Here is a 16,814-nt window from a genome sequence, read left to right as displayed (position 1 = left end):
AGCAATACAATTCCGGTTACTTTTGGGTAACCCCTCGTAGGCAATATTGGTTTTTTAGTGTTAATTCATTTCTGCACTTTTAGGTTTTAAGGTTTTTTACAACTGTGGAAGAGGGTAGATTTTAATCCTCGAAATGTAGTGTTATACATTTTGTAACAAAAAATCCTATTACCCTATCGATAGATTATTATCCATTGTCAATAACAAACTTTAAGTCTAATCAAGTTTACCCATTATACACAATATTTATTTAAAATGTTGAGTGATTAAAGGTGCATTATTCGCGTCATATTTCTAATATGGTTTCATGTCATGGTTACAACAGGAGTTAATCTATTTATAACTCACAATTCTAGGATTTGAAAGAATGCAGGCCAGGACTTCCACAGTTTTTCCAAGACCCATTTCATCTGCCAAAATTCCTCCTTTTGGTAACAACACAGCTGATTCTGAAAATACAAGGTTTATCTATATTTTATCATACACAGCGCACATGAAAGAACAATTTACCTTTTTATTGAAATATACAATGTAATGATCCTAATCCTATATTTTAATTGTGAAAGTGACTTTGTTGTTTGTTTTGCTTTCACACATAAACTATCGCTAAATAAATCCCTTTGGGTTGGACCCCACTGGTCTTTTAAGGTGGTGAAAAATCCCACCTTTCCCAAAACAAATATCTTGGTCTCTAAAGTTGAGAAAATTAATTGAAAGAGCCTGTTGAATGCAATCAACTGTTCTCTGTAAACATTCTTTTATGACAGCACAACCAAATGTTTAATTAAATCAACCACTATTTTCAATTTTGTAAACATTTACTGCATTAAAAAAAGAGTAAGTTTGGTAGAAACAGTACTTCTTATTTCAACCTTTTCTCCACTCGCTTTTGAGCACAGAGCAAGAAAATGTCCAGATAATAAAATTAAAATTTTTAGTTAAAATATACTTTTAACTGTACATTTTTAGAAAATGTTATGTAGGCTATTAGACGTCAAAGATAAAGTCAGGAGATCGGCTTCTCCTTTTTGAAAAAAAAAGTTACTATCAAACATTTACTATAAATTTAAAAACTACTATAAAATCCATCTTAGTTGTCTTTTGATAGAAGTAGGCTTCTCAGATCTGTGTATGTATATATTTTCTTGATTGAGAGAAAAGGCAAAATCAACCATGGTACAAAAAGTACTAAGACCGGAGTTAATTTCAATAGCTTGACTAAATTTCATACAGGTGCAAAGTGTAAAAAATTGCATGCAAACCACGGGTAACTGCTAGTTAAGTTATATTAGAAAGTTGACATCTTTTTCTTTAAGGTCTGAAAATCTGGTTTATACAATCTGTAAGTGTTTTTATTTAATCCATTTAATTAATTTATTGATTGAGATAGTAGAAATTTAAAGGAGCAAAATTATTTAGAATTAAATCTTACATATTTTATTTTAAGTTTTTTTCCTATGATATACAGTTCAAACAGTTTTTGGGAAGAAAACTGTGAAGGTAACAAACACACAAGTTAATACATAATACGTTTATAAATATTGTAATGATATTAATGGTTTAATATTGATGTCCATTGTTAAAAGCACAAGGGACCAAATACTTCGGATAGAAGTAAACACAGTGATACAATGATGTGATAAGGGAATATAAATATTTAAGAATGTTATACAACAGAATAATGATACAATGTTGTGATACCGTATGTTTTCCTAATAGATAAACATTTATTCATACTTTCCTACATTCCAATATGCAGTAAGAGAGTAAACAAATCGTGTGATTTAACATATTGTCCAGCAGCATAAATATTGTCTGTTTTTTACAGTTTCCCCTAAAAATATCATTTAGCATCCTACCATCCTTTACCTGGGTGTGATACTAATAATTTTTGGGATGCAGGTTACCCAACAGCCATGCCATACACTCACTCATACAGGAAACTGGTAGCTCACACAATTGTAAATTGGCCCTTCCATACACTCCCTCATGCAGGAAACTGGTAGCCCACACAATTGTCAATTGGCCCTGCCATACACTCCCTCATGCAGGAAACTGGTAGCCCACACAATTGTAAATTGGCCCTGCCATACACTCCCTCATGCAGGAAACTGGTAGCCCACACAATTGTCAATTGGCCCTGCCATACACTCCCTCATGCTGGAAACTGGTAGCCCACACAATTGTCAATTGGCCCTGCCATACACTCCCTCATGCAGGAAACTAGTAGCTTACATAATTATTGTCAAACGTCTTTTCTTGAAATCTCAAGTATTTTAATCTACATATAAGCACTTGTGTTGATTCTATATTACTACGATATGTTACTTTTGTATACTTATAACAATTTGAAATTACATTAATAGCTTTTGTAGGAGACAACCGAATTATTGTACGTGCTTGTTTATGGCTTCAAATATATCTTCTCTCTAATAAACTTGATAAAAACAGGTAAAAAATTCAGTGCTGAATACGTACCTCGCTCTAACAAAAGAGAGAACAATTTAACAACAAACAATAAGAGAAAGAGAAAAAGAAAGTTAAGGCGTCAGGTGGTAACTGAGTCTCTCCCTGTAGCAATTTATACCAAATCTAGAAGGGTAGGTGTTCAGGTACCAGACTTGGTGGAACTTTCAATTGAAGGTACATGTGAAATAGCTGCCATTTACATTCAAGTGTTGAACCTTACCTGTCTATGTGTGTACCGTGTACCCATGAACAACAATTGAAATATTTTTATTGAAGCACTATTCAATTTATTATCTGTATATAGTTCTAGGAATAAGTCAAATTCATCTCTAGTATTGTGTGGAGATTTCAATGAAAATATTTTATCTAGTCATATTAATAAGCATATTATATTTTTAAAACTGTTGACAAGTTTTAATTTATTTACAGCTATTAATGAAATAACTAGGCCTGGTTAGGTCAAGGTTTTTGCCTTGATAATATAGCCACTACCATACATCCTGATAGGATTTTTTTGTCTAAACTTGAGCCTATAATTGTTTCTGATCATTTTGCAATCATTATGGGTTGCCAGTTGCAGTGAACATTTACTGATGGTGTTGATATAGGTGCTACTAAGATAATAAGACCTATCCTATTGCGTGAGCTCACGTTATTTTACAGTGTTGTAAAGTAAAACCAGCTGGTTGTTTCTCTACACCCTTCTGACAGTAGATGAGAAGTTTGATTGGTTTTTAAACTACTTTTTAAACATTGCTGACTTGTGTTTCCTGTAAAAATTGTATCTAGTAAATGTACATCTCATAAAACTAATTGGTATAATGCTGATCTTAGACACCTGAAAGATCGGCGTTTGTTTATGTATGAACAATTTAAATACACTGGTCTAGCATGTTATAAGGATTGTTTTATTTAAGGTGCAAGTACAGGAGATCTAAGGGAAAAACTGTATAGCTGTAATCGAGTTGTTAATGCTAAGTACAAACCCAAGAAAATGTGGTCTATTTTAAAGGAGAATTCAAGCAAAAATTATAAGCCTAAATTTATTAATAGTAAAAGAAATCTTACCTCTGCTGGATTTAATGATTTTTTCACTAATAGTGTAAGTAGTATTATTGGTAATGTTCTGAACTCAAATCAGTATATGTCTTTTTATTTAGATAAGGTCTTCGATAGCTGCCATAACTGGGAGATCACAAGAGTGACGGTCCAGCTACCAAAAATTGCTGTTCGTTTAGCGTTACCCAGGGAGCACGTGTAGCAAGCTACGGACGCGAACAACTTTTTCTTTGAAATGTGTAAGCGTTGAGCAAGTTTACAATGCTGTCAATTCCTTGCACTTTAGTAAGAGCCTGGATGTTTATAGCCTGAACTCTGGTCTGCTAAAAATTGCTGCACCTCATATCTCTGATATTTTAGCCTATTTATTTAACTGTTCTATTGATATTGGTGTTTTCACTCAATGTTTGAAATTAGTTAAGGTCATACCAATTTACAAGAAGAGCTCTTAGTCTAACAACAATTATTAACCTATATCGATAATACCGATAATATCTAAGGTATTTGAGATTATTTTAAACAATCAAATTATTGAATATTTTGAAAAAATACTTTTCTTTTTACTGATTGTCAGTTTCACTTTAGGTCTAAGAAAGGTATTAGCTAGCCATTTAATATTTGAAGAGCTGTACTTATGGTCTTATACTTTATTACAAGAATAAAGTAATTGGTGCCTTTTATGACATGTCAAAAGCATTTGACACAATCTCACATGACTAACTGCCATATAAACTTAAATTTTATTGTTTTGATAGTTTGGCAGTTAAGTTTGTAGGGTCCTACTTGTCTGAAAGGCTACAAGCAGTTTATTATAAAGGCTACTTTCACAATACTTAAATGTAAGAACTGGTGTCCTACAGGACTCAACCCTGGGTCCAGTATTTTTTATTACTTATGTAAATGATTTACCTGGTACTATTGCTACTAACCATGTGAGCTCTTTCATGTTTGCAGATGACCTGGCTGTATAAGTTAAATGTAATAATATTTTTTTTGCTTATGATGTTCTTTGTAATATTAGTGACATTATGGCCAGCTGCCAATTCACTATAACTTAATAAAGATAAACCCAGACTCTAGAATTTTGTATAAAACCGTCTAACCAACAGAATGTTGACTATGTTAAATTCTTTAAAGTAACATCAAATGGGATAGGCACATTGTCTAAGGGTATTTTTATATTAAATAGACTAAGGTATATTGTTATTACAGACATCCTCATTACCTACTTATGCCTACCTTCATAGTTTTTTATCTTATGGAATTATTGTATGGGACAATGATTGTAACAAAAAAATTTATTAACTTTACAAAAATGTGCAATCAAGATTATAGCTAATGTAAACATAAGGACTCACTGTAAACCTTTATTTGAAAAGTATGGTATTTTTACAGTACCTGCACTGTATATTTTAGATTGCCTATTGTATACAAAAAAGAGATTCCATACCTCCAAATAGATCTGTTCATAACCATATGACTAGAAACTCAAATTCTCTTAGAATTTAGTATTTGGTACTTATGCACTATACTGACCCCACCGATTATTTTAAAAATTGGGTAGAGTAAGGTTATTTTATGTTATGTTATAATAATTATGTTAAATTAAATAAATAAATAAATAAATATGTGTTTATTGCCATCATACAAAAATGCATCAGCAAAGTCAAATATACACCTAAGTGGTATAGTCTGGAGGCAATATTATTAATCCAACATATAAACATTTTTACCAAAAGTTGCCAAGAATTTCTCTCTTCCACCTATCTTCATCTATATATATAAAAATGAATGTTTGTATGTTTGTCCTTTATGGAATCGTGAACTATTGGACCGATCATGATGAAAATTTGTACGTATATGTATTTTTCCACGGAGAAGGTTTATAAGCTATGCCCATCCCTTTCCCGATTCAGGATTCCGCCCCACTGGTTACAGAAATACCCATAAGAAATGCATTGCAGCAAACATATGTTAACGTCTTTTCAAATTTTTAATCAGCTGTTCTTTGTAAACATATATTACACTTATAGTTTTAAAGCATAGAGTAAGCTTAAGAGAAACGACAAATTTTGTTTAAACTGTTTTTGCAATCACTGTTAAACATAGACTTTACTATCCAGATAATACAATTCAAATTTGACGTAAAAATTCACCTTTAACTGCAATATTTATTTAATATAAACCATGCTCATGCTTGATCAGAAGAGTAATGCAGATATCATAATTACTATCTTACGTTGGCTACAAATATAAAGAATGTTATAAAATCAACCTTAGTTGTTTTTTTTGACAGAAGTATGGTTCTCAAAACTCCGTGTGTACATATTCTCTCGATCGAGACAACAAAGCAAGCTCAATCGTGGCATCGGAGATATAACTAATTTAATCTAAAATTTATTATAGTAAAAAAAAAAATTTACTAAGTAATATAAGGACTTCGGTTCTTAAGATTTGCGTGCGAAGCCGTGGGTAACAGCTAGATAGAGGCAGGAATATGGTACATACCTTCATAATACGCCCAAGAGGCTCACGATGGAACGACTATCAATTATCTCAGCAATGTTTAGAATGTGATAGAAAAAGAATAAGTGAATATAGTGTACTGTTTTCAACGGGAAATTGCGTGCGAAGCCGCGGGCAACTTTTGCAAAAAATTATTGAAATGCGCAGCAAAGCGCGCCGGGCCCGCTAGTACATAATAAATAATACAATTTCATAAATGACACAACGGAATAAACTTAGGTACTAAACAACATCCTGATCAATCCCTATTACAAACTATTTAAAATGGACTGTAATTACTATCATAACATAACCTACCCTGTAAAATATAAAGAATATAGTAAAATTTTATATATACAAATTAAATAAAACCAATGAAACTACAAAAAATTTCAATTTTCTAAGTATAAAATAAAGAACACACTACATTTTACAATATTATAACATGAGAAAACTTATAAATGGTACTTATTGAAAATGAGCTACATATATGTGATCCTTAGGCGTAGGTTTGTTGTGTGTGGTACATCTCAAAAACACAGGTCAGGATGCAAGGCAGGCTTCGACGCGCACGTCTTGCGGACAATAAACCCTACATCACGATAATAATACATAAACTACACTGTACATTGATTAAAAATATTGATTAACATCAAAATTGAAAAGATAAATACGCGGATCGAAAATGGAAGGGCGAATAAACATCTACCTTACGAAAGGCTACAGGCAGACTGAGCGCGCGTGAGTAGATGTCGTTGGCTCTGCGGGAGACTATGAACATCCGGCCGCCCGCCATTTTGTCGCTCGAACAAGAGCCGTGACCTTCAAAATAGACACAAACGGTTGTCCCTTATTTAAATAAGCCTTGTTTAACAGTTTTTACTAATTTTGTTACCCAGAAATGATTTAAATTATATATTTAAAAAAAATTGATTTTGCGTCAGTGGACGTCGTTGGCTTTTAGCGCTAGTTTAGGCATGACGTCTAGTAACGTCATTGGCTCGGAAAGGGTTAATTCAGTTCGACATTATCACTCAAAATTAGTTCAAAGTAAAATCGTGTAGGGAAATAAATTCAAAATTAAAATCATGTGTTTTGTTATTGGATAATGGCGGCAAGAGCAGTGACGTACGTGTCTTCTTTGTTTCACAAGTAGTCACTTTTATCCTTGAAAATACATTAAGTAAGTAAATTTTGTGTTTTGTTCTAATTATATATTATAATATAATTTGTAAATTATATCAATATTTATACATTGATTTCTAAGATTGAAAACTAGCAAAATCATATTGTTCTTTGAAATATCTATTACGTTATTTGTTCCGACATTTTGATTTAAGTCTTTTGGATTGGTCATGATTTTTTATGATTCGAATCATTCGATAACCATAATCCGAATGTGTTTTTGGCTGCATTTTAAATGAGAACCAGGCAGAACACTTTTTAACATTTCTCAATTCTATATCACCAACAATTAAGTTTTCTAAAGAAATCCAAAAAGTCAAAATTAACTTTCTTGATATAAGTATTTCTAATCTTAATGGAAAGCACTCATTTGAAATTTATAGAAAAACAACCCAAACAGATCTTCTAATACCATCATCCTCTAACCATCCTTGGAAATACAAATTAGCAGCATTTCACTCAATGGTAAACAGAATGTTAAATATTCCAATGAGTGATGAAAATAAAAATAAAGAAATAAAAATAATAAAATACCTAGCTGTCAAAAATGGATATCAACCCCAAATTTTAGACAAAATGATTAAGAAGAAAACAAGAAAAATTAATAAAACCAACAAAATACTACCTAATCATAATACTACAGAAATTCAAAAATATATATGTGTACCATTCAATACTAAATTAAACAAAGCTGTTCGAAAAACCTTTCAAAATTCAAAATTCTCCATCAGTCACCAAACAAGAAATAATACATTTAAACTTATTGAAAACAAAGTCAACCAAAATGATGACAAACAGGAATTATACAAACAATCTGGATTATACAAAATTAACTGTAGTGACTGTGAAAGCTATTATATTGGGCAAACTGGAAGAAATTTTAATAAAAGGTTTAAAGAACACATACAAGCTTTAAAAACAAATAACATGTCTACAATAAAATCAAATTTTGCTGAACACCTATTGGAGACTGACCATAACTACACAAATATTGAAAAGAACATGGAAATTTTAGATATCGAAAGGAAAGGAGAGAAGTTAAACACAAAAGAAGAATTACACATTTATCTAAATTATAATAAAGATCCTCATAACATTTTAAATAGTAATCTGAAAAATAAGACAAATCCAATTTTTGAAAAAATTAAAATATTAAATACAGATTACTAATAAGAAAATTACAACTGTGTCATTTAAATTTAACATATGTTTAAAAGGTCCACATGTGTATATCTCATTGTTTATTATTTATTTATTTATTTAGAGGTTAATGTACACTGAAGATGGTTAAAAACCGAAACACGTGTATGTAATAAAAAGTTTTAATTTAAAGGGTTTTAGTTATTTTCATTACATTAATTTAACTATTTATGTATATACCATCTAAAATCATGTTATTTGTCATTTGCACCCCTTAAAACCATATATATTTTTTGTTCAGGAGGATGAGCAGAATACGTTGATAACGTCAAATTTGTGATTTGCCACCTCGGCCTGATAGCGTATCTGTTATTTGAGTTCTCCGGGGCATGAGTCAGTGCTTCACAAGATATTGTGTTCAGTAGGTTCGATTGGGTGAGTGCGTTACAATTATGAATCAACCATCCACTAGTTCGACCAACCCTAGTGAATTGTGTGTGTCGGAGTGTTTAGTAGGGCACGTAAAGAGTTTACGTTTTAACCGAAACGAAATTATTTCCTTTTTAATTAAACATGGAATTTTTAATAATGATTGTATTTGTTCGTCGTGCTGTCGTGTGTTGTTTTTAAACCGGGAGACTTTATTGTTTCATTGCGATAGGAAAATTAGAAAAAGTTTTAAAAAATTTTTAAATGTTGCAATTTTTAAAAATCCACTTTTTTGTTGCTGCTGCTGAACTATATCTGCCAACACACTAATGGCAAGTGTTCTCTGTTAATATCCATCTATATATTAATATTAGAGTTTTTCATGATTTATTATGTTTTTTCACTTTACATAATTGGCTTTGCATTACGTTTCAATTTATATTTCTGATCAGCCCCTCAAGAATTTGATATTTTATTGATAGGTACTATCTCGAGGGATGTTTTTCTTTCACTGACATCAGCACGGGCTTCGGCAGCACCTCCGGAGGCACTCGTCTCATTTCGATAACAAGTAATTAATTTGTAGCTCAAAATTAAGAAAAACATTGTTCATTTGGATCAAAATTCTCCTCATTTCAGTATTATTTTTCATTTACGATTGCAAAGATGGCGACGCATCCGATGACGTCATCACGAGGTTGAATCAAGGTCACGTGACGCTCAACGTGGATGTACAACATGGAAATATCACTCCGCGCGTGTGAACAGTTGATCCATTTTTTATGTTCTAGAACTTCGTTATTTCTCCTTTCCACCCCCATCAAACCTTTTTTTTTCTACAGGACGATTCCAATAACTTAATAACGCAAAACTCGTATTTTTCCGCTCTGGCCGTTAATATGATAATTACCAAAAAAAGTTGTTAACTTTAGAAAACTATACAAAATAACACTAAAAGATGATTTAAGTAGTGTATCTTTCTCAGTGCCAAGATGTTTGTTTTGTTGTCACGCTTTCTTTGTGAGTGAAATGTAATTTTTCTCAACACCCGTTTTAATTTTATTGTTTCATTAATAGTCATGGTTCCTTTGTTATTTATGACATTTAAACTATTTAATTTAATTTGATAAAAGTGTCATTAATTTAATATTTTAGATAGGCCCTAGTTATTATAGATTAATAGTTGTGTTATTCAATGTATAAAGTTTGTATGGGTAGGGTAAAATAAGCAGACCCGGTTTTTTATATAGAAATTGGTAAATTATATTAAAAATCATAACCATCGAAATAATCAGTGGATACTAATTAATTATTTTGAACAATTAGCTTAAATAATCTATATCAACAGCTGTAAACACTTTCAAATAACTTAATACATGTAACGTAATATTTCAATTTTACATAAGTAACATTTGATTATTAAAATGGCAGTAAATTTTAGAAAACTACACGACATTACTTTGAAAGATGATAAGACGTGTTTTTCGTCGCTTCAACATGTTGGACTCGTACCGAAAAACCCATTATGTGAAATTTGTGGGAAAGAAACAACTGTAACTGTGAGAGGAGAAAATATGGTCGTCTTCAGTTTTCCTAATGTTGGTTATAATAATGTGTTTGAGCACTGTAAATATTAAATTCATATTTTAATTTAACACACATGATTGTTATTGAGGACTATAGATACTTTTATATCGATTGATAGTCTAGGATTTGAGATGCGATATCAGGTATCGATGGTTACATTCTTCGATATAAAAAACCAGGACCGCTTATCGTACCCTACCCGTTTGTAATAAGCGATATACAAACCGAGTCCACTTATCATATTCTCCCCTAGTATTTTACAATCTAGGCTACATTGGTAATTTCTTACCGAGGTTATCTGATGAAGAACTCTCTTCGGTTTTCTCATAGTAGGAAGGATACAACTCTTTTGAGAGCATCCATTTCACTGCTTTTACCTGATAAGGTCTTAATGTTGGTAATAGGTTGACATGTTGTGGATTTGGCAAATCAGGTGGCAGTATCTCAATATTATGAAATGTTTTGACACAATCATACACTTGAATAACCCTTTGTCGATTTGTCGTCAACATCTTGATTTGAACAACACCAAGTTAATAATAATCACAACTTAAATTTTCCAACAAACATTTATATATTTAAGGTACACTTTGATAGTAACAGATCTAAAATTAATGTTCAATATGAAGAAATCAACTAAGAATTTTGACAACCGGTCTACCCAACACGGCTTGTAAACAACAAAACAGCGATTTTCCAAGCGTCTACTGCTGCTAGGCCTGGAACTAAGGAAGGAACAAGGCGGCATTGAATCGACCTAAATTTACCACATGTTTGCAGTGAGACAACCGATAGATTGTTGGTGTAGGACACTGTATATGTATATGTCAATGAAATTTTGATTTGTTAATATATGGAGTTATGAAAGAAACATTTACACTGAACTATATTAATTAAAATATTAGAATCGAAATAATAGGTTTGGATGACAGAGTATGGTGCAATTTTACAGTTTCATTTAAACAATACAAATGTTAAGTGATTTTTTGCAATTTTTCTTGATCAATATCTCTATTATTCAGAAAGGAAAAAAGAACTCATCAAAAAGTTTTTTTCTTTTTATTTTACTTTTTTTGAACATATGTGCTAAAAGAACTGGAACTAGCTCCATTAGAAAGTCCCAGTAGTCATCCTCCGTAGACTAATGGATATAGTCACGACTCTCTAATTGAGAAATCACGAGTTCAAATTCCGGGAGGTTCAATCCATGAATAGCATGACAAAACAGTGCACTTCAAAGTCAAATTAGTAATGCTGAGACTTAAAAAAAATTTAAAATACGTTCCAGTACCGTAATCTGGGGCTACTTGAGCCAGGGGTCTAATTTGAGCCATTATGTTAGGGAAATTTCGATTGCTTATGTTGTCAGCACTGTTTGTTAATAGTGGTGGTAAAATACACTGGTTTGTTCTACTTTATCTACAGATTATTACCATACCATCTGTTGAAGATTAAGATTTTGAGGTAAGTGCTTTTCTTTTACTTTAATTAGATTAATTTTAGAGAGGGTTTTTTTACCACTTCTAACTTTAACTCTTTGATTTATGGGACCTGGAGCAGTTCACTTTATAACTCCATGTTCCGTCGGAATTATTGTTTACTAAACATGTCAAGAAGTTCCAGATTTGATAAGCGGAACGACTAGTTTGATAAAATGCTTCAATACCGGTCTAGTTTACAGGTAATGGCAAAATTTCATGTTGTAACATACTGATTATTAAGAGAGAATTTAGAGGTACTGTAATTTGGGATTTTCAATATTTCAGAAACATTATTCATTGTACTTATTGTGATATGAAATATGTTTTTATAAACTGTTTAGTTTACTTTGATTATTAATACTATCGTTAGCTGTTATGGTATTGTATATCAAGATAGATATTTATAATGGACGAAACTTAGTTGAGCAGAGAGACGTTAAGTAAAACTAAAGAATGTCTTATTTTGTCAGGCGAAGTTAGGGATAAGAAGCCCTCTTAAACGCTTAACCTAGGGACCAACGGCTTAAGGGGACTTCCAAACCACATCCAAATGACCAGGCAGTTTTCCTGCTTGTAAGAACAGACAGGATCACTCGACGTTGAGTTTATAATATATAGTATTATTGTCATCTATGTAGTGAAATATCTTGAATTTAGTAATATATTCATCAATGCTTTCCGGAATGGTAAAAATAGTACATGCTATATGTATGTACATATATATGTACATGTTACGCTCCAAAATCAGGCAAGAATAATGAAGCAATAATCTGACGTAACAGAACGCCTGGAAGTAGAAGGTTATCTTGGGACTAACTCTGAGCCTGGAACATTTGGTCGGAACCGTTCTATAGTTCCGGAACGGCTTGGCACACCTCTACTTCGATGTCCACTACAAGATTGGACCAATTCGGAATTTGAACCCGTAATCTCTTAGTTAGAGAGCCGAGACTTTATCTATATTAATATATGGAGAAGGACAATAAAAAATTTGATAATGTCCTAAGCCGGAAAATCAGAAAAAATAAAAATATTGAGTTTCCGACTACTACTTGTATTTCAAAACTTCTTTGTTTATTGGACTCTTTAAAAAACTTTAAGAGTAGTTTTTCAGCGGGAAGGTATGTTTAACTGTTCTTTCGTCGTTTAAATATGAGAGGAATAATCTTTAAATTACGGGAAGAATTGATAGACAGGTTTTCAATGTTAAAAAAGTTTTAATTCTAGTGTATCCCTTTACAATCCTCAATTGTGTTTGGAAGGAAACAGGATTTTTTTCCGGACATTTCCGGCATAAATCTCAATAGTTTACCTTGATTATCGGCTTTTTATAGATGATTCTCCCCATGTACGACGATAAACAGTTAAAAATACGTTTTTGCTCAAAACAAAATACGGTTGTCTCTGATTAAAACAATTGCCCATTGCATTAACTAAAAGCTGCATTTTAAAAATCGGAGGTTAATCTGTGAGCTCGATGTTGCAAAATTACTACATGGTATAAAACAAAGTCGCTTTATGTCCCTTTGTATGCTTAAATCTTTAAAACTACGCAACGGAGTTTGATGCGGTTTTTTTATAGAAAGAGTGATTCAAGAGGAAGGTTTATATGTATGATAACATCCATTAAATAGTGGAGAAATACTGTTATTTTTGAGGTTTCTACTGTGATGTGGTTAATTATCAATTTTTTTTCCGCTTATATTGCAAACGCAGGCTGAACCCTACGAGATTTATCAAAATAATGTACCAATTATTTGTACACATTGAAAAGGTCTACAGAAAACTGCGATGGTATATGTCTATCTCTTATAGATATCCCACAATAACATTTTTTGACGTGACAACGTCTTAAATTAGGTTGCGGCTCGGAGTCACTCATGAAAAAGTGTAACGCCCGGTAACGTTACGATGCCCGTCCAGTGGGTCCGCCGCACGGGATAAAGCAGATAACTGTGGGACCGCCGCACGGGATAAAGCAGATAACTATGTTTATTCGTGAAAATGTGGAGTGCTTAGATTCGTCATTTACAACAACTACAACAATAAAGGTAAATAATTGTACACTGATATTTCATTATCGTAAACTATGATTGATTGATTAATTGTTAGATTGACACAAAAGTTGAGAAACTGAGTTTATAGGTTATGTCATACTATTGACAAATGTTGATAGTGTTAAGTAAATTATTAGTTTAAATCACTCTGCAATCAATCGTAATTCAGTCGATTGAGAAGAAACAGCTCGTATTGCTAGTCAAACATTTAAAATAACAAATTATAACCTCTAACCTGTCATAACAGTGCGACCAAACAAACGAACTAAACCGACCAATCACCACGCGCGGAGTTAGAATTTAACTGTATTTAGCAAGAATTTCAAATTCCAATTTTAGTAAATGTTTTATTCAACTTTGCCATTTACAATAACAAATTTTAATTAATTTCAAATTATGTACAATGTTTTAGTAAACAAAATATATTTCTATAGTTAAAATTTGTGCAATTCTTATTTTCATTCAATTCCTTGTTCCTATTGTGCAATTTAATAATATTCATATCAATAAATATTCTACCGAGAAAAAGACGTTGTCACGTAAAATCTTCGCCCGTAAAACCGACTTTACAGGCAACCATAATTTTTTTGTCATTTACTTTTTACGACAAATAATGGGTAATTTTCGAAATGATTTTAACCAATACAACATTAATTCTTATCCAATTAAATAGCTTAAATACATTGTTGATGTAATATAGGTCTATATGGTCCTTTACAGCACAAGATTTAAATGAATATTTTCGAAGATATTACAGATTTAAAATTGCGGGACGTAGCGCTTGCGGCTGTACTGGCCGGCCGGGGTGGCGGCAGCGTGTCTATAAATAGCGCGTCGGAGGTCGCGATTTTCCCTATAGCAGAATTTTGCAGCGATCGGACTCGTTTATTATCGGAGCTCTCTAGCGAGGAAAATAGCATACTTAATAAAAACGTGCTTTTCAGCGCAACAACGTATCAGTAATTATAAGTAAGTTACGATAAATAATTGTATGATAGCTTTAAAATATAAATAATATTCTATTCTAATGTTAATTTTTAAATCGCGCTTATAGTAATTATAAGTGCATAAAGTTAGATAAGATTAGATTAAATAAAAATCAATGTAATATTAGGGAAATTATTTTCAAAAATCGTAATTTAAGGTGAGGTATTTAAGTTCAGAAAAAGAACTTAATAGAATATGTATTTTTGTTCTTGATGATTGTTGATTATCTTTTGTTTTTAGTCGAACGAATAGCACATTTTTTTAAAAGTATTTTCAATTTAATTAAAATCGTTGTTTAAGTTGAGGTATTTCAGTAAAAAAAGAGCTGAATAGAATAGGTATCTTTTGTTTTTTATAAATGTCAATTATCTTTTGTTTCTAAATGGTAAGTATTTAAATATTTTTTAGTGCGACACATACTAATAATATGGCAATTTGTGTATAGGTAATCATACATATAGAACTGAGTAAATTTTTATCAGTCATGTCTGGAAGACGTGGTCGTTCGAACATAGGTCGTAGTACAGTGAATACCAGAAGAGTACGTTCAGCAAGAGATGAAGAATTTTCAACGGAACGTGAGGCTCGCCTCACTCAGGCTCGGGAAAGTTGGTAATGGAGAGTTAACACAAAGTGAGAGAAGGAGTAACCTGGAAAACCTTTGTGTTTTGATAGACAACATCCAAGAGTTAGTCAACAAAGTCTATCCTGACATTGATAACATAAGTTGTAAGACAATATCTTGGTTTAAAGAAAGAGTGAATCTGTCATCAACTAACGAACAAGTAGATAAGGTAAATAACTTGATTATTTAAAAGATTGATGCGCCGACGAAAATATACTACTCGGTCGATACTGTTCTCGATTTGGAAGAAGCTGTTCATTTGCCTACATAAATTCTATACTATTTGAACCCGTCTAGACCCCCTCCTCACAAAATGGTGTTGAAAGTAGGTTGTCATGTTATTTTATTAAGAAACCTGAATCCACCTAAACTTTGCAATGGCACGCGTTTGCTGGTAAAATCACTAAAAACTTTCATAATAGAGTGTACAATACTCACAGGATATGGTATCGGAGAAGATGTATTGATTCCCCGAATCCCTCTGATACCATCGGATTTACCCTTCCAATTTAAACGTTTACAGTTTCCGGTAAAGACATCTTTTGCAATGACCATTAATAAGTCGCAGGATCAAACCTTCAACGTTGCAGCCTTAGATTTGAGCGTTGATTGTTTTTCACATGGCCAACTGTATGTCGCTCTTTCAAGAGTAACGTCTAGAGAAAACATGTTTGTATTGTCTAATGACAAGAAAGCTGTGAACGTTGTATATAAAGACATTCTATAATGTAATAATTGTTGTAAAAATAAAATAAATAAACAAAAATGTAAAAAATAAATAAGTAGGGTAATGTAAGTATGAATTTAGATATTCCAAAGATAGCAGGAAATCTTCATGGTATAGGGAAAGGGGAATTGTTTTACCCCAAATTTAACGCGTTCGGGCCACGGGCAGTAATGAATAAATCAAAACTACTGGATAGATTTTAATAATTTTTTCAGTGAGTGACGTAGGCTATATATATATAAAATACCCGTGCGAAGCCGGGGCGGGTCGCTAGTATAAATATATTGGAAAGTATTATTGACTCATCAAAATTAGAGTCATCATGTATGACAACTAAAAAAGATTAAAATGAAATGCATAAATATAAATTATAACGTCAAAAGCCTATAAGTTCTAATGGAAATCAAATTTACAATTATCATTAATGCTCATCATGCTGTCATTAATTAACCAGTATTGAATGTTCATCCTAGAATTACTGAATGTCCAATTAATGAGAAAATTGTATGTTTAATTCATTTGGTGTTTTTTATATCGACAACATCTTTTATTGATTCAACATA

The 16,814-nt window shown here is 32.0% G+C and overlaps 1 protein-coding gene across 1 annotated transcript in view; it reads right to left on the bottom strand.

The window, feature by feature from the left end:
• The window catches only part of LOC124371989 (E3 ubiquitin-protein ligase SHPRH-like), a gene marked incomplete at its 3' end in the record, with an annotated part of 37,253 nt that extends 26,165 nt beyond the window's left edge, over positions 1-11,088 (bottom strand). The window contains exons 1-2 of the mRNA XM_046830360.1: positions 10,664-11,088; positions 349-449 (exon numbers count right to left, since the gene is read on the bottom strand). Of these exons, the coding sequence (XP_046686316.1) occupies positions 349-449; positions 10,664-10,886 (324 nt within the window). The remainder of the gene's footprint in view (positions 1-348; positions 450-10,663) is intronic.
• Between the last annotated feature and the right edge of the window lie 5,726 nt (positions 11,089-16,814).

This window comes from Homalodisca vitripennis, unplaced genomic scaffold (assembly GCF_021130785.1).
Source record: "Homalodisca vitripennis isolate AUS2020 unplaced genomic scaffold, UT_GWSS_2.1 ScUCBcl_2382;HRSCAF=7084, whole genome shotgun sequence".
NCBI lineage: Eukaryota > Metazoa > Arthropoda > Insecta > Hemiptera > Cicadellidae > Homalodisca > Homalodisca vitripennis.
Note: the sequence above shows the minus strand (reverse complement) of the source record. Positions and strands in the feature narration are given on the sequence as shown.